This window comes from Megalops cyprinoides, chromosome 21 (assembly GCF_013368585.1).
Source record: "Megalops cyprinoides isolate fMegCyp1 chromosome 21, fMegCyp1.pri, whole genome shotgun sequence".
Classification (NCBI taxonomy): domain Eukaryota; kingdom Metazoa; phylum Chordata; class Actinopteri; order Elopiformes; family Megalopidae; genus Megalops; species Megalops cyprinoides.
In genome coordinates, this window is record NC_050603.1 from 3,745,048 (window position 1) to 3,762,928 (window position 17,881).

Below are 17,881 nucleotides of genomic sequence, written 5' to 3' on the forward strand. Positions count from 1 at the left end.
GGCATTAGACACTTACATCTGACAGCTAACAAAATCCCAGAGGAGGTGTGGTCAAATGAAAGAGACCTCAAAGGCTGGAGAACAGGAGGGAGGCCAGGATGAGCAAAGCTGTGGCACCCACGCTACACACACCCGAATGGGCATCTTTGCCACCTGGGAAGAATGAGAAACATAACTGACAGATCAGTGGGGCTCTTATATGGCGCCACCTAGCCAGAGCAGCTTGAAACTATTTTCCCCACAAATTCTTTGATGAGTATGAGCCGGACGTGCCCGGTGAAAAGTCTCACTCACCTTGTGTTTCATAATGTTCCCTCCTGATCGGCTTATGGATCTTGGGGATTTCTACAAATGAAAGAAGAACAATTTCAGTGCATTGCCACACATATATCATTTTTCAACATGGACAAAGTTTCCTGTAATATCTTTTCTGTCTTTCTCCTCAAGCTCATTTTAAAATACATATAAGCACCATGGGCAACAGCGTAGCATAGTGGTAAAGAGCAGGGCTAGTAACCAAGGTACTTAACACGCAAGGTACTTAACACACAACTGGTAAATAACCAGCTGTATAAATGGATAAAATTGTAACTTATGTAAGTCTCCCTGGATAAGAACATCTGCTGTATGACAGTCTCTCACCTGTCACGCGGAGATGCACTGTGCTTATTGCCAGCCCTTGTGAGTCCATCACTTTGTAGGTTCCTGCATCCTTCATCTGCACCCCCGTGATGATCAGCTCCTTATCCCCATTCAGAACTCCCCTGCTCCCCTCCTGGGCACCTCTCTCCCACACGACGCCCCACTCCGGCTGCCCACTCCCTTGGAAAACCACTGTCATGGCTTCAGGGGTGTGGAGTTTCAGTACGAGGTCCCCTCCCTCTCGCAGAGATTCTCGGTACTTGTGGTCTACGAGAGCATTGGAGCACAGGGGCAGCAGTGAGATGCAGGGTGTCAAAATTATACACGCTCTGAACCCTCTTTTAAAAGACCATCAACAAGGGGAAACTGCAGGTCAAACACTATAATTAAACATCTCTTCCAGTGTAAATATATGAATATGAATATGAATATGCAGTCATTCCTTGTCTGTGTGGTGTGAATGGGAGCTACTGCATTCTGGCACCTTCCTTTTGCCCTAAGGTCACTGGAGACCTCAGCATCAAAAAAAAACACCAGCCATTTTAAATTTGACTGAGCGATCAACCGGCATGCGTGCACGGCAGAGAGAATGCACTAATATCCCAGAGGGGCAGCACACACCGTGTTTGTCCACCACGCAAGGAACGACTGAGCATTCAAATGGCAGCGTGGCCATGCAGGAGGACAGCATCGCCTGCCACTAACCCCTGACGGCCAGCTGGACGCTCCGGATGAAGGACCTCGTCCTCCCGTCTCCCACGGCGACGAAGCTCTCGTAGAGCCCAGCGTCGGAGAACCTCAGCTCCCTGAGACACAGGGAGCAGTCGCCGTGCTCGAACCCCTGCTGGAGCACCTCTACCCGGCCCTCGTAGCCCTTTCCTTCAAAGCGCGCCGCACCCAGCATCTCGAACACGCTCTCCTCGGGCGTCTGCCACGTCAGGTAGGCGCTCAGGGGGGAAGGCGAGCCCTCCATGAAGGATGTCCAGTTGCAGGGCAAGACGGCCTTGTGGCCCACGTGGTACGACACCTGGAAGAACCGGGACGGGGAGGCTGTGGAGGACCGGGGAATTTCGGTTAAGACTCCTGTCCCAGGAAAACGGTGTGCAATGGAAGTGGTCTGTTTCAAAGGTGGCCGTTCTTTGTGGGCTGGACGTTATGAAGCCGTTTGTGTGCATGCTTGTGTTGCGGTCATATAGGCCTTACAAACCACAAACCATCTGTTTTAATTGTGGAATTAAAATACCTCTGAAAAATATTTCAAAATATCTCACGTATTCAGATAAACTAACTCTGATTCATTCTCTGAAATGTAAGTTTCCAGATATGTGGTTGCAGATGCTACAAAAATTAGGACACATCCTGAAACACAGGGATCTAATTATTTTAGTGTGGTTATAACTTATTTTGTGTAAATAAACCATTTACTTATCTGTATACACCTGCACCTCATCGAATAGCATTACTGCCAGCGTGATTAACAGTAGGAAATCACGGAGATTAACTCACCTGAGGAGCCAGCAAGGAAGAAGATCAGCAGCCATTGGACAGAGATCCTGGGAAAATAAGACAGGAGCAATGGTAAAGCCACTGTCTACGGTAGTATGCGGCTCCTTATAGTTACGCGACAATGCTGCAAAATACAAGATGCGTTACAGTTCATTGGGAATAAAAATGTGAAGCTTGGGTTTTGGAGTATTTTTTTAACTGGAGTGAATCACAGGCACGTTCCTTTTATATTCGCAATATAGATCCTAGATAATCCTTATGTTAGACAAATTTAAATGAAAATGGTGAATATCTATCCAGGATTATTAATTCTGAACTGTTCACTCCCACTCGCGCTTCTGAAGCATGGTTCAATGTCTCGACGCTTTTGTGAATTGGTTACGATAGTCTACGTTTTCATATAATTGTTTCCGAGTTCCTCAAAAACAGCTTGGACTGGTATGATTCACAAGCACAAATACCCCAGCAAGTCCCATAAGTTTCGTTACTCTACGCGTCTCGCAGAAACGAAAGTGAAAGTAAAGCATTCAAGCCAAATCAGAATGTCAGTATTTCAGAGTCATGACCTGTCAGTGCTCCCGCCCCCTAGCCCTTGTGCTTTTGTTTTTACCCCTTGTGTTTCTGCCCTGCCCTGCTCTCCGATGCTGTTTGCTGTTTCCGATTTCGACCTGCCTGTTTTTGATCCGTTTTTTTGTCTGCCGCTTTGTTTTGTTCGCCCGATCGTGCCTGCCCGTTTTCCGACCCTGCCCGTTCTGACCTTCCCGTTTCTGGATTTTCCCTGCCTCTCTGGGTTTGACCCTGCCTGTGTACTGGTTTTTCGATTCTGCCGTGTGTTATCACTATTCTGCCCGGAAACCCTCGCTCTTTTGGGTCTGCGATTGAGTCCTAGCCTGTGCTCCCTGACATTAACAGCAAAGAACCAACAAAAATATCTCCTTTAAGATGACATTAAGGGGCATGGTGTCACGACAGCAACAAACGTTTCTCGATTTTGTCATTTATTTCATTGGGTTTTATCATAAATGCCAGTTTCATTCAAGTGTGATGAAATGTACGATGAAATAAAATTGAGCTAGCGCGTATGCAGAAAAGTAAGACATTTGTCAGTAGGCTATGCAAGAAGTAGTTTTACGTTCTGCTCGATGCTTCCACACAGGTTTGTTGTCCTTTCTTAGACTAAATATGCAAAATACTTTTTCAAACTCCTTTAAACTATGAAAATGAAATAGTGTATATTACAGTACCTGTGTGTTGTTATTGATATATCAGAGCCACATACGTTCAGAAATCTTAGCGGTCGGAAAGAGGAATTCATATGACTTAAAATAAAAAAAAACAGACGATTTCTCTGCTTACCGATCCCGTTGTGCGTGCATGGTGTTCCTGCGTCGAGATGTCTGTAAAAATAAAAGCGTCTGTCGGGAGGTAGCCTAAGTAATGGCGAAAACACACGAGGGACACACGTGAAGCGCAAGAAAACGAAACCCATACTGACTGACAACACGCCCCGTTTCAGATAAACCGAATGCAAAACAAATCCTACTGCTTTCGCTGATGTGCACTCCTAAGGGTCTGTAGGCTACTTCTATGGTCTGTGGTGGGGATGCATCCTATACGTAAACAACCACTGTCCATTGCCCAGCTAACCACATGCCCACACTGCACGCTGCTCTGCCCCCCGTCGTATTGCAAAGGAGCGATTGTGGTGGTGCGCTCATTCGCCTCAGTCCGAGCGCTGGAAGCCCACTCGTTCATTTCTACAGCGTCCGCAGAACAAACATGAGACACGTTTATTACACACTGACTCTCCTCGTTTGGTGTGAGTACATATTTACTATACTTGTAATAATGATAGACAAATGAACAGATGGACGACCGCATATAGACAGATGGATAGATTGGCACGTTGTTTGGCTGAGTATCCCTTCTACCAACGGTAAAGGGTTACGGTATGGAGCGTAGAGTGAACATCGAACAATATTTTAGCCTGCTATTATTAGTAGTATTAGTATTATTACTGGTGTAACTGAAAAATTAAGGTGGTATACGTGTTAATATAGTTAATGTAGAAAAGTACTCAAGGGAAGCAATTCAAGTATCTTTCGAGGCGACAGCCTTGTCATAGCAAGCAGGTATGATCCATCCAGTGCGCTTGAATATTTTTTTTTTATCTTAAGTATAATATATATTATATCCTCCTTTTCATAGTTAAATTTTTGTACATACCTTAAATGCAAGATTTATTTGAGAGAATAATATTGGTTACTGGAGACATATATTGTCTACCTAAGGACATTTAATCCAGTTGTTACCAAGATAGAAGTTAGTCATCTAATTCTGAAATTCCTCTATAAATGTTTTTTCCATAATGTTTAAATGAAAAAAAAAACTTTTAATGTTCTCCCAGTTTAACATAACTGCAGGAAAAGGGTTTAAATCAGTGCAAGAGTCGGTTTCAGCTCAGCAGTTCGAACCCAGCGCAACTGTCGTGGACTGACAGGAGCTAAATCGATCTGTAATTGATCTCCAGTGTGGTTTTGTGCAGGTGGCTCCAGACCCAGCGAGACCTCTGCGTCGTTCGAACTGCGCCTGGTTCAGCCCGGAGGCGACGCTGTGCTACCGTGCAGCCTCCCATTCCGCTTCGAAAACCGGTGGATCCTTGTGCGCACAGAGGAAATAGTCTCACTAACCAGCACAACAAAACGTCACATTGATAACAAAACCTCTCACGTTATACACAGTAATAATCGTGGTAATTTATCACTAGAGGAGGACAATCGTACTTCATCCATCAGCCTAAGAATCAGAGGTGTTGAGGAATTGGACCTTGGACTATATTTCTGCGTCGAACGAGAAGAAGGGGGATTGCGCTTTGGAAGAGGAGTTCGCTTGGCATTCACAGGTAAGTGTTCAGTCAGCGGGCTTCGTTGCTCGCCGGAGGCAGAAGTTACTCTTAAATGCTGACAGGATCGCCACACATACAAACCGCCTCCTGCGTTTGTGCCGTTAAAATGAACCTGTCGGTACTGACACTCCTTGACCTCACCCAGTTATTTCCTGTGCTTACAGTGTTGCGCCTATACTGTTCAGTCCATTAACGCGTTCATTATTAAATGATAATACTGTCTCAATGAGGCACCATTGGTTTATACATTTGTTTTAATTGGCGTGAAACGGGACAATACAAGGAAAACCTAACTGGTCAAAAACCAATGTTAATGATTATTCCTTATTAGGAGTTAATAATGGTCCTCGTTGACCCTGTTCTTCGAACGCATGCTCATAATTTTCATATATGCGCGGTGTGAAAGATTTTCATCAGGCTACATATCTTCCTTGAGGTTACCAACAAAATCGTCTATCAGGATTTAAGAAATGCCCCAGTGAACCAATCACAGAAGAATCATAATTTCATATTTAAGTCATGAAATTTAATGTTAAAATGCATTAACTTGCTCTAGCCAATAACGCATTGTGTAAGGTGATGACCTGCTGTTCTGTTTGCCGCGGTATCTGCACCTCCGACTCATCATACCGAGGAAGAGGCCACATTATGCCAGCTTGACGAAATTGCAGTGCTGCTCTCGTAAGGTGCATCCATAAAACACACAGTAAAACACATTCACTCATTAAATACTTCACTTAAAACTCATTCACCCAATAAAAGCTCAGTAGAAAAATAAATAAATAATAATGTAATGAATGATAAAAACACATAAATAATTTAAATATGTGTGTAGATAAATAAATTACTGTGTGTCTTTGTGATCAGGACAGTTTTGTGTGATTTAAAGCATTCATTGCTTTAGCAAAGAAGCTGTTTTTCATTCTGCTGGGCCTTGTTTTAAGACACCTGTAGCGTCAGCCTGAGGGCAACAGTTCAAAAAGCGAGTGTCAAGGTGGGAAGTGTCTTTAGAGATTTTTATGGCTTTAGAGAGGAGTCTGGAGTTTGCAACTTCTTCCAGGGAGGGGAGAGCACAGCCAATGATTTTTTGTGCTGTGTTTATCACTCTTTGTACCACTTTTTTATCTGCTGCGGAGGACCCAGCGTACCACACAATAATACAGGGGGTGGCTGTGTTGCTGTTTAAACCTGTTTATATGGCAAAACCTTTCAGCGTCTGTGCCAAAGTCTGTTGTCTCTTCTCCTGCAAGCTCTGCATGGTTTTTCTTACTTTCTGCATTTCTTACTTTCTTTGTGCTGCTGCAGCTGAACTCAAACTTAAGTCAACGGACGAGGCTTAATATTGATTTTTGAACACTGATCTAGGTTCTCTATGTGCTGACAGTTGTGTGCTACAAGTCCAAGCGGCTTTTTTGGGGTCAATTCCATTTCAGTCCGGTCAATTCAGGGAATGATCTGAAATTCAGTTTATGAAATGAGAATTTCCTTTACAATTTTCCTTAAGATTTTTCAGTTAATGAACTGAGTTGCAATTCATTTATTGTTTTTTTTAAACTTGAAATTCAATTGACTCCAACTCGATTATGTAGAAGTGTAATTTAATTAATTAAAAGAGTTTTATTTGTTTATAAAAAGATGAACATAACTGTCACTTTATTTGTGTCAGAAAAATTAAAACTCACCTAAACACCTGAAACACTACCATCTAAAGCAATTCCTTATGTCTTAAATTTTGCTTTCGTTTAAAAAATTCAAATCTATGGTTTCATGCACTTGTATCTCTACTAGCTAGCTTGTATCTTGACTGGCCAACTATTGACAGTTGGTCATGTAGCGCTTATAATATTGTTGACTCCTTATATGGCTTCTTGCTTTTGTTGTACTCTGCCTCACTAAGTCGCTTTGGATAAAAGCATCTGCCAAATGAATAAATTTAAATGTAAATGTAAAAAAAAAAATACATTGAAATCACATTCAGGGTAATTTATTGAAATCCACTGGCTTCAATAACTTTAAGAGAGCCTGTAGTTATTACTTAAAACAAGAAATTAAACTCAATTTAGATGGCTACCCCAAATTTGTTTAAGGTGTTAGTGATTTCTTTAATATACTAACAAAGTTAATTTTGGGATAAAATTTGATTAAAATAATTTCTTGGAGGTTTTTGCAGCATAGCTTTTGTGAATCTGACAGCTTCCTGTTCTCAGTATAAAAAAAAGAAAAGAAAAAAAACTGCAGAATGTATTTTTCCATTGTGCATCCTGTGTGAGACTGAGTGAACCATGGCGCTATTCTCGTTCATCTCAGTCATCAATACAAGGCTTTTTTCCGCCCGCAGCCTGCATGGTAGGGGGGCGGAGAGCGACCCACTCCGACCGTGTGGTTTGTGTTTTTGTGTTTTGCAGATCGTATACCAGAGGGGCCCACTGTTTCGTGTTGGACCCTCCTCTCGTTCGTCCCCGTAGCCTCCGCCGTGCTGATGGCTCTCTGCGCCTACGGTCTGTCCCACAGGAGAGGTGAGATAACTGCCCCTAAAGGGGACATGTCCGGCCATCGGATCATTAAAGGCCCAGTAAACTGTCTACTCAGACATTCGAGTGGCACTGTAATGACTGAATGGTAAAGCGTTAATTTTCCCTCCTTCTGCGTGGATACGCAATTTCATCTGTTATGTAAAGTTAAATATAAATTTAATTTAAATTGGATCCTTAAAGGATCATTTTTGAAATAAAAAATAAATAAAAATTTATTCAAATAATTAAAAAAAAAAATGGTAAAGATTAACGGTAGTTTTTATGGTGGGCATAATGAGACAGATCATACCCAGTACCATGGTCTTGTGGGTATTGTGCGGGTCATGAAATTAAAAAAAAAAAAAAAAATGATTTGCATGCTGTTGATATTGGCAGGCTTTGGGTGCACTTTTCTAAAATATGCAGCACCTAAAAAAGGGACGTCAGTAGCTCTGCTGTAGCTGGCAATTCTATACAGCACACACGGTAGCCGATTCATCTTTCCAAGCAGCGCAGCTGAAGCTGACAAAATGTTTGTTGTCTTCCTCTGGAACTAACCGATTGAAAGATTCCACTGTCAAAGTGCGTGACCCTTCACATTTTAACACAGTGGTTTCTGATTGACTACACCATTAAATCGGCGGAAATGATGATTTGCTGTCATCGCTAACGGGGGGCTGTAGATGAGGCAGAGGAGAGGGATCATTTTCTCCGACCGCCCCTGGGCTTCAGGGTATTTTAATACCAGAGTGAAAAAACAACTTTTGTTTTTGGATGACCTGTTCTTATTTCTTGTTTTATCTGCTTTTATTAATTTTTTTTTTTTTTGCTCTCATTTGTTCTTATTTGCTAGTTTAATTAAACCATAGTTTTATAAATGTTCCATTTTTAAATCAAATATTTTTAAGAAATCCTTTTCTTTTCTTGTTTTATTGCTGTCTGTTAATCACTATGGGCTGTAAAATGTTGTAAGGTGCTATATAAATAAAGTTTATTATTATCATTATTTATTATTTATTTATCATTTATTATTTATGTTGTTATACAATATCATGCAAGTAATGAAGTTGGCAGTGGCTGGTGAAGTCACTCAGAAAGGGTTTTAAACTCTTCCAAGCAGAGATAGTGCTGCAGATGTATCTAATACTGTATTTGTGGCTCCTATCATTCCAGCTCTGGGCAAATTCATCTGCCGCAACGCTGTCAACAAGGATGGCAATAAGGTAATATAGTACTACTGCCAGAACTACTACTGCTACCATCTCTACTACTGCTATGACTATCACTACTACTAATAATGACAGTTATATTGAGCGTTTGAAGGCCCTCAAAGTGCTAGAGTAAGAATGGGTAACACTTTGTCCAGCGCTAATGTGTAGCCCCCACCTGAGCAATACACAGCAGCCATGTCCAATCAACACACTTCATCATAGGGAGACAAGACTTCCAATCAGTGTCTCAACCGCAGAACAACTGGCACATTTCCAACATGGCATTAAAAGTAAAATGTTAACAATCTTTAGGACTGTCTGCGTCTACAAAAAAAGTACTGTTAACTTTTAACTTGGCAGAAAAAGACTCAATCTAAATGTGTTAGGGTGTGAGGTGTCTTAGCATTCAGCCTGCGAAATCTGTTTCAGGATTTGCACTATGTCAGTCTTCAGCTGCATGGAAAAGCCTGCCCCCCTCGGCAGAGGGAGACCCCGCCCCTTCCCAGTGATGTCATATACAGTGTGGTCGCTCACCAGACCCCAGCCAATCAGCGCTTCTAATGCGTGCAATGACGTCATCAGTGGCAACCTTTGCCAAATCTAGATAAAAAGTGCCTGCTGAATCTGTAAATGTTAGTCTCTGTGTTTGTTGTATAGTGATATTTTATATATGTCTGTGTGTGCTGGGAGGATGAGAAGATATGTCTGTAAGATTTATAGGATAAAATGTGTGCTTACATTTTGCCATGCATTGTACAGTTATTACTCATTACATAGGTGCTGTCAATATGAATCAACTACAAATCAATAGTCATAATGTCTCATACCAAAGATAGGGAGCCATTTCCCTTCAATAGCAATGATAAGCTCAATGATACTCATTTCATATTTATTTGTGTAGAATATAGCAGCTTGCTTCCACTTGATTAAAGTTTTTCAGCATTTTTAAATATACATGTGCCTTGTGTATGCTGTGTATGAAATATGTGTATGAAACCATGCATTATCAGACAAGAATTGCTTGGGGAATGGGGTACGTAAGCAGAGATAAGTTCATTTTTCCTTTTTACTTTAAACTGGTTTTCTGAATGTTTCTCCACTCTGTTTCTTTATGTGACTTGTATTATCACAATAGATGAAGGATCTGGGTTGTTTCTACTCCACCTGTGCAAATTAGTGCAAATTATAGCATATTCGTTTACACAGTCCAATTCAATGGTTATCATGCCAATGAAAGCTGAAATCTCAGACCGCACTGCACACTTACTGCCTGCAGGGGTCACTAAATACACAGCAGACGGGCAGCTTTATAATGGCATTATCCTCTCTCCAACAGGAAACATAATACATTATGGACATGTCACAGTATGTAATATGCAGTTGAATACATTGAATACACAGACTAATAATAAGATAATGAACAATGTATGCGATGGGGAAAAATAAGGCTGGAATGAATTGGGGAAGCCAGTAAAGCTTTTGGTTACGAGCCCTGCTTCTTACCTGCTATCCCACACTGCCTCCTGTTGCAGTCACAACAGCAAAGACACTAGCTACCTTTCATCGCAGACTGAAGACCCACCTCTTCTGGCAACACCTCAGCCCCCCTACCCAAACGTGATGTGGGGGGTTATTTCAGGGCGTGTTTTAGCACTGTGTTTGGAATGGTATAGTCTTTATGTCATGCATATTCCATTGTGCTGACATGTTGAAGTAGGCATGCACTTGTGATCTCAGCACTACGTTTTGCACTGATACTCATTCACATGTGGTTAGTGGTGTCATGTTTGTGGAACTTTTCATGCCACTTCATGCAATGCACTCTGTAAGTCACGCTGGGTAAGGAAACTACTACTGCTAAAGTAATGTAATATAATATAACGTAACGAATCATAATACATAGAGCAGACAGGCAAAGTCATGATTGCGTTGTCCTTTCTCACTACAAACAGCAATGTTTGAGAAAATGCCACACTATTTTAAAATCCCCCTGAAAACTACAGACTCTGTACTGCCAGACATCAATTTGTTGTGTTATGAATTTATTGTATCGACACAACCCATCAGCAGAAGGCCGATATTGACTTGATATTGTATCTAAGGCATTATGAAGGAAGTCACACGCTTTGAAAGAACACACTGCTGTACATATTTAAATTCTGAAGCTGACGCTTTTAAGCTAAGCATTTTTAAAGAGGTAACATTATCAGTTTCACTTGCCAAGTCAAAATAAATTGTTTTATGGAGTCACTCTGGTGACCATATTATTGTGGTATATATATATATATCTCAGGTACCCTGTGATTTTTCAGGCCATATTACCTTTTTGTTTGTTTGTTTCTTCCTCAGTTTCATTATGAGTCTCTGCCAAAGAGATCGGCTGAAAATAGACTGCAAACAGAGCAGCACTCCTTACCCTCTGATCTGCCAGGTTATTGGCAGCAACAGGTTCTGGCTACACCATCGGTGCAAAGTGAAAAGAGAAACCAGACAATGAGATGGCAAAAAGCCTACAGAAAATCCCAGTGTACACTGCTAGATTCCCAAGACAGCAAACTATATCAGGATGTCTACATAGTATTTATTACATTTTTTTTATTTTAAATATGACGGTTTGTGCCAATACCCCTGTCCCGTGGATTTCAAGTGCACCCCTCTGTATTTTCTGCGGGCGTGAGCCTGGGTGGAATCAAGACATCAGCACGCATATCCAGTATGTTTGCATGAAATTTTCATTTTGTGCTTTCAATACAAACCAATGTCCATATAACAATGTCCAACCTGTCCATAGCACAACATTTCAGTCGCCGAGGTTTGTAGGGCACGCAAGTCTGGCTGCAGGGTGTGGACTTACTTACTGTGCTCTGTGCCGACACCACGGTGTCTTCAGTCAAAGCTTAGTGTGCTAGCTAGATCTAAACACTTCATTCCAGTGGATCAGTCTAATAAAGTCCCATGCAAAAACTACAGGATTACTCCGCCATGGTTTGTGCATCTCTGCCTTTAGCTTAGCCTTCCGCGCCGGCGAGAGTGGAGTAGATGACATGCTGCCTCTCCCCCTGTACCCGCGATCTCTCCCTCCAGTTGTGGCGGCCCAGGGAGGCATAGTGGATCTCGCCGTCCTCGACCCGGCCGCCGCTCTGACACGGAGGAAGACGGCCATGTTAGCGTGCATTGTAGCAGCAGAGTGGGGCGCAGCCATTTTATTAAAGAAATAAGAGCCTTGCTCATAAGCCCTGCCTGATGCACTTGCTGATGATAAATGGGTGATTACAGAACATGAAGAAGATTTAACCACTCAATCAAATGAATATTATTGTTGTCAAAGGAGCATGGAGGCAACCTCAGAATGTGTGTCCCGTATGTGTGTGTGTGTGTGTGCGTGTGTGTGTGTGTGTGTGTGTGTGTGTGTGAGAGAGGGCGTGGTCAGAGGGAGGCAGGGCATGCAAGTGTTATGCCACAAATATCCAGGCCATGCAATTAAACTTACTGCTAGTTTTTTCTTCTTTTTGTACATACATGAAGATGATTCAGCATCAAGAGTGACTTACATACATGTAGGTTACAATTTCCATCCATTCATACAGCTGGATATCTGTAGTACGAGATTCGTACAACAGAGTCCCTGGGTGCCTTCTGGAGGCAGCAGAAAACTCATATTTTCTGGTCTCTGGTCTACCTTCCTCTATCTACCTAATACCTAATATCTATCCTAATGTATTTACTTAGGCAGTTGTGGGTTAAGTACCTTGCCCAAGGGTACAACAGCAGTACCCCAGTGGGGAACTGAACCAACCAACTTTCGGTTATGAGCCCTGCTCTGAGCCACTATGCCACACTGCTGCCCATGGCACTTATATGTATTTCAAAATTTGCCTATGTGTGCTGCAAGTGAATTTCTGAGGAAATGATGGTCCAATAGCAATCATGACCCTAGTGAACTGTTGCTCAACTGTAAGATTAAGAACCGCTGACTCACCGGTGCTTCACCCCGCCCTGGTGCTTCAGACGTCACTGAAAAATAAAGTGTCGCTGTGTCAACGCAACTCAGCGCATGCAAGAAGGATATGCACGCTCCAGTAGACACTGATACGTGAGCACTCACCCACATCAGGAGGTCTCTGTGGCTGGAGCCCCGTGGTTTCCTGCTTGTTTCCTGTCCCAGAGAGGCGTATTTGTTGTTATCCGCAAAGCACCACTGACAGGCTATTGATAAGTTATTGTCTCATAAAAAGAAGACCTCGCACTGTAAAGCTTTTAGGTTTTAACTGGTGCATTGGCTCACAGAAAACATGGGAAAGAAAATACAAACTCTGCAGCCTGTGGTCAGAATGAGAAAATGAGACTCATTTGTGAACCATTATCTTACATCAGTCTGTAATTCTGCTTTATTTTTTGTTTCCTCTGACTTTGTGCGTGACTGTCAGACTGCTGTCCTTTTTCACACTGCTGTCAAGATGCATAAAAGTGATAAAAAAGAGTCTGCTTTTTTTCATTCTGAGGGCAGGTTACATTTATTATTTTTCATATAGTATTGACTCACTGAGATTAGGTTTACATGTGGAACAGCTACGTGAACAACATTAGTTGTTCTAATGTAGATTTTGACATGCATTAAAACTAAAATCACATTCAGTATATTTTCATTGATCAATTTCATTGGGGAAAAAATACTTGCATTGAAAATGCTCTGCTTATATATATATATATATATATATATATATATATATATATATATAAAGAACTGGATTAGGTAGCTAAACTAACTACATTAAGACTGAATGAAAGCAAGAAAAACAATATTTAAAAGAACACATGTGTTGTTTGGTAATATCATGTGTTAAACAGATATCTCAGTTAAAACATCACTGCTTCATTTGGCATAAACAAGCCAGAATCAGATCAACCAAGACAAATTTCCCTTCACCTGATTTTGCCACCTGATTTTGATGATTCACACATTACCTTTTCTGTGCTTCTTTCTGATCAGCAACCAAAAGCTCAGAAAACCAGCCAGCAGAAGCAGGACTCCTACACCAATGGCTACAGCTGTCAGCACTGGGAGACAAAGCAACAAGCACAGTGAAAATCAGCACCGCATTAACGTCCACAACAGAATGCATTCTGGATTCCAGAATCTTTCTGCATTACGGAACCTTCAGCATTCTAGTGGCAATTTATTGAGCTTCAGCATTGCTGAAGTGCTTTTGGTAAATTGTCTACTCACAGACACAACAGTGTCATTCCACCGGGAATTCAAACCTGTAACCATCCGAACTGGAGACCAGCCCACCAAACCCTACAGCACATTGCCCAGAACCCAGAATGAGGCTATGGTACTGATGCACAACCTTGAACCAACTGGAAACCTTACAGGAGTTTGTCCCCCAGCTTCAACAGGTTTTTAACCTCACAACTAAATGCACATGTCTTAGGCATTTAAGAGCAGTGAAAGAGGAAACCTTTCTCTGCAATGGCAGAAGATACCTTACCGCCAACTTGGCCTGAGCCTTCAATTTCAGACTCATCAGTCTCTGAAAAAAAGAACTGAATGTGAGTTGTGAGTATTGGTACACAGACATCTATTTGAGAGAACAACAGTTATTATATTTTTTCAACCCTGAAACTGACCCCTTTCTGTGGAGAATTAAAATGTGAGTATAATACATTGATCATCGGTGGTGAGGCATGTTATTATTACCCAGTATAGTCTTAAACCAGACAGAAAGCATGTGTGCAGAGAGTGTATTGTTGTAGTGGCCATTATCAGTACCTGTGTCAGTGTCCTCGGTCGTAATATGATTGGTGTAATCATTTTTCTCTAAAGGCAGAAGACAATGCAAACATTAATTATTACACAATGTAATAATTAGCATTTTTATAATCTAAAATATGTAACACATATAAATTATGAATATAGATATGGCTCAATCAGTGAAAAGACTGGCTCACACAGCGGCAACGTTAAAGAGGGCTGACTGTACTGTGTGCAAGCATGGATGATCTGAAACACAGAAACACCACAGACGCCATTGAGGGGAAGCAGGTTTACCTGTCCTCACCGTCAGGCTGGCGGCCCTCCTGCCGTTACACCAGTACTCCCCTGTGTCTTCGGGCTGCAGATCGGCTATCTGCAGGGTGTTGTCCTCCATGTGCGAGAACCGGTTCTGCGGGTCCTCTATCTCTTTCCTCACGGTTCCGTTCTTGTGTCTGGTGTAGATGGGTTTGCGTTCCTTGTTTCTCTTGAGTACCCATTTCTGTCTGTGTTTGTCCGTGACCTTGCAGGGAAGCAGTACGGTTCTCCCAGCCGTGACGTTGTAGTCCTGACCTGAGGGAACATGTGATGTGAAACTAAGGCGTGATAGAGGAGTGACAGGCAAACGACTGACTCTGACTGTCAGAGCGCATGAACAGGCGGCAGGGCAGAAGCCCTCATTACTCAGTCCAATCCACGAAACAGAAATATGAATCAGTAAGTGCAGAGAAATATGACAAATATGTATGTCGTTTCACACATCAATGTATAGTATGTATACACAAGCGATGAATAAGATTACATGAGAGGCAGGAATTCATGTGTCTTGTAATACAGGAAATGTGACGCTTATTGAAAATACATAATGCAAATGTTGGTTCCCATGCAGCTGTTTAACCTAGAATTGCCTAGTAAAACCTCCATGTAAAAACTAAAACCTATGTAAGTCGCTCTGGATAATGGCAATAATGTATTGTTTGTGGCATCACTAATTAAAAGTGATTAGTACTTTCCATAAACTTCAGTGATTGCTCCACTCAGGGTGGTACAAATCAAAAGTACATGCGTAAATTCATCACTTAAAGTTAAGAAAAAAGTATATTGGTGACCAGACCTCCTCCCCCCCTTTAGGCTTCTAATTCATCAAGCCTTGATTCATCTTCGTTTCTTCCATCTTGAAGAATTACATTGCCATATTGCATTTGCTTAGCAGGGGCCCTTGTGCAGGTTTAATTGCATATCTTACATCAGACATTTAATTCAAATGTACAGCTGCATTTATTACTGAAGCAAATCCAGTCAGATTCAAACCCTCATGGTTACGAGCCCTGTTCCTTAACACCATTAAACACTCTGTGATAATGTGAAAATGTTCTGTTCAGTCATTGGACAGGCATGGGTGGCCGGCTGTGGACCACTGGTGGGAGTGCTTACCTGTCAGGACCTCCACGTCCGCCACTACCTGCTCTCTGCAGCGGTACTCCCCGGAATCTGTGCGGTGAAGCGATTTGATCAACAGGGATCCGTCGGACAAGAGTGAGTACTTATGGTCCCTCATGGTGGTGGCCGAGTGGCCCCTTTTGATGGCGATGACATCACCGTCTGCACCTCTCCACTCCAGGAAGGTGGTGTTTCTGTGGGTGTGGCCGCTGCAGATCAGGATGATGTAATGACCTTCAGGCACCGAAAGCCACACTGAGGAGGGAGGATAACAGGGATTACAGGGGCCAGATGGAGCCTGAGTCACGCATCCAGTCAGCTATGACATCACACAGGGACACACGTTCTATAGGCTCCAATATGCTATGACATCACACAGGGACAAATGTTCTATAGGTTCCAATAGGCTATGACACCACACAGTGACAAACATTTTATAGGCTATGACATCACACAGTGACAAATGTGTGATAGGCTCCAATAGGCTATGACATCACAAAGTCACAAACATTCTATAGGCTATATCCTCACACAGTGACAAACACTCTATATGTCACCACACCTATTCCTGTATGTCATCATGTAACACACATCTTATGGATGGTATGGGAGTTGATCTGCAGAAATAGTTCCCAGACAATGAAAAGAATAGTTTAACTCTCAGAGCTTTAGCTTCCCAAATTCTACTCCCCAATCAAAATGCAGTTAGAACTGTTGAATGCCCCCCCCCCCCCCACACACACTGCCTGCCCACCCACCAACTGCGCAGTTCCATGTTCTCTCCCTTTGTCCATATTTATAAGCCTATACACCCCCGCCTCTTCCTTTCACCCACCCATTTGTGGACTGAGGTGCTGGGATGAACCCTCCCCTGCCGGACTGGGTCAGCTCATTTATCTCTCACTCTGCCAAGCGCACCCGCAGCTGCACTTCCTGTGTGGCCGCCACTTCCTCTTTATCAGGGAGGAACTGGACGTGTAACAGCTCGGGCCTTTAAAAAGACGCTGCATCTATTCCCAACACGAGGACACAAGCCTGGCTCCAGCTGGCAGAGAACCACTGCATTCTTACCCTAGTTCTGCTCAGGGAAGCGGCTCTAGGTCAGGATGGACCAACCACACACCCCCCCACAACAACGGTCATATACTCATGTCTGAGAATGCTACCCATCTTGCTTATTATTTCTACAGAGTATTTCCTGCACCTTATGTAGAAATTTCATAATAAACATGTTTCATTTCCCCTCAGTTTCATATACATAAATAAAATGGCAGTAAAGCAGACAAAGTCAGTGATAATGCATATGACAATAACGATTCACTGCATGACATTAGCTGTGAATGAATAAAAAATATAACAAAGATATCAGTAAAAACACATGTTTATTAAAAGAAATCTGTTTTAAAATAAATATATAAATTATTTTTCGTACACGTAGATATATTTCTTACATATGTTTGGAGGTCAGCTTCTGTTGGGTACAACATTATAATGTTAAATAAATATCATCGGACACATCATGAATATCATTTGAAATCGCCCCATAATCAATTAAAGGCACATGGTCATACCTAACACTGAGTGAAGTTTGTATTAGTGTTACATTACACTTACAGGTCACTCTTAGCAGCTATGTCAAGTTTAGGTGACTGAAAATGAAGAATCACTTACCTATAGGAGTTGTTGCACAGGAAAAGAGAAGGATTTGGAAAAATAACGACGCCTTTGCTGTATTCACCATCTTCGTTTTGACACTGAAGAATATGGAGCCTATCTCCTCTGTGCAGAAAAACAACTTCTGCCTCCAGTCTTGAGAGTTTCCTGTTAGAGGAGCTTCCCCAATGTCCACGTGTGATTACTTTAAAAAGAAAGAAAGATCCAGACAAACAACCAGAATTTGAAAACAAAG

The 17,881-nt window shown here is 42.1% G+C and overlaps 2 protein-coding genes and 2 long non-coding RNA genes across 4 annotated transcripts; 1 reads left to right on the forward strand and 3 right to left on the reverse strand.

The window, feature by feature from the left end:
* Positions 1–56: 56 nt before the first annotated feature.
* lgals17 (galectin 17) lies at positions 57–3,802 on the reverse strand. Its single transcript, XM_036516311.1, has 6 exons — positions 3,505–3,802; positions 2,149–2,195; positions 1,348–1,692; positions 643–909; positions 295–345; positions 57–153 (listed from the first exon to the last, which is right to left on the reverse strand). Exons 1-6 carry the CDS (start codon positions 3,522–3,524, stop codon positions 68–70), a joined length of 816 nt encoding a protein of 271 aa, XP_036372204.1. The 5' UTR covers positions 3,525–3,802; the 3' UTR covers positions 57–67.
* A 3,692-nt stretch (positions 3,803–7,494) lies between these two features.
* LOC118796435 lies at positions 7,495–9,283 on the forward strand. The gene is made up of 3 exons (XR_005005892.1): positions 7,495–7,569; positions 8,740–8,789; positions 9,207–9,283. It is a non-coding gene; the product is annotated as an uncharacterized LOC118796435 (long non-coding RNA).
* Positions 9,284–12,756: 3,473 nt separating this feature from the next.
* LOC118796436 lies at positions 12,757–13,812 on the reverse strand. Its single transcript, XR_005005893.1, has 3 exons — positions 13,743–13,812; positions 12,883–12,933; positions 12,757–12,791 (listed from the first exon to the last, which is right to left on the reverse strand). It is a non-coding gene; the product is annotated as an uncharacterized LOC118796436 (long non-coding RNA).
* A 913-nt stretch (positions 13,813–14,725) lies between these two features.
* On the reverse strand, positions 14,726–17,713 carry LOC118769083 (protein sax-3-like). Its single transcript, XM_036516094.1, has 4 exons — positions 17,644–17,713; positions 15,967–16,227; positions 14,830–15,105; positions 14,726–14,781 (listed from the first exon to the last, which is right to left on the reverse strand). The coding sequence occupies exons 1-4, from the start codon at positions 17,711–17,713 to the stop codon at positions 14,726–14,728; spliced, it is 663 nt and encodes a 220-aa protein (XP_036371987.1).
* Positions 17,714–17,881: the final 168 nt, after the last annotated feature.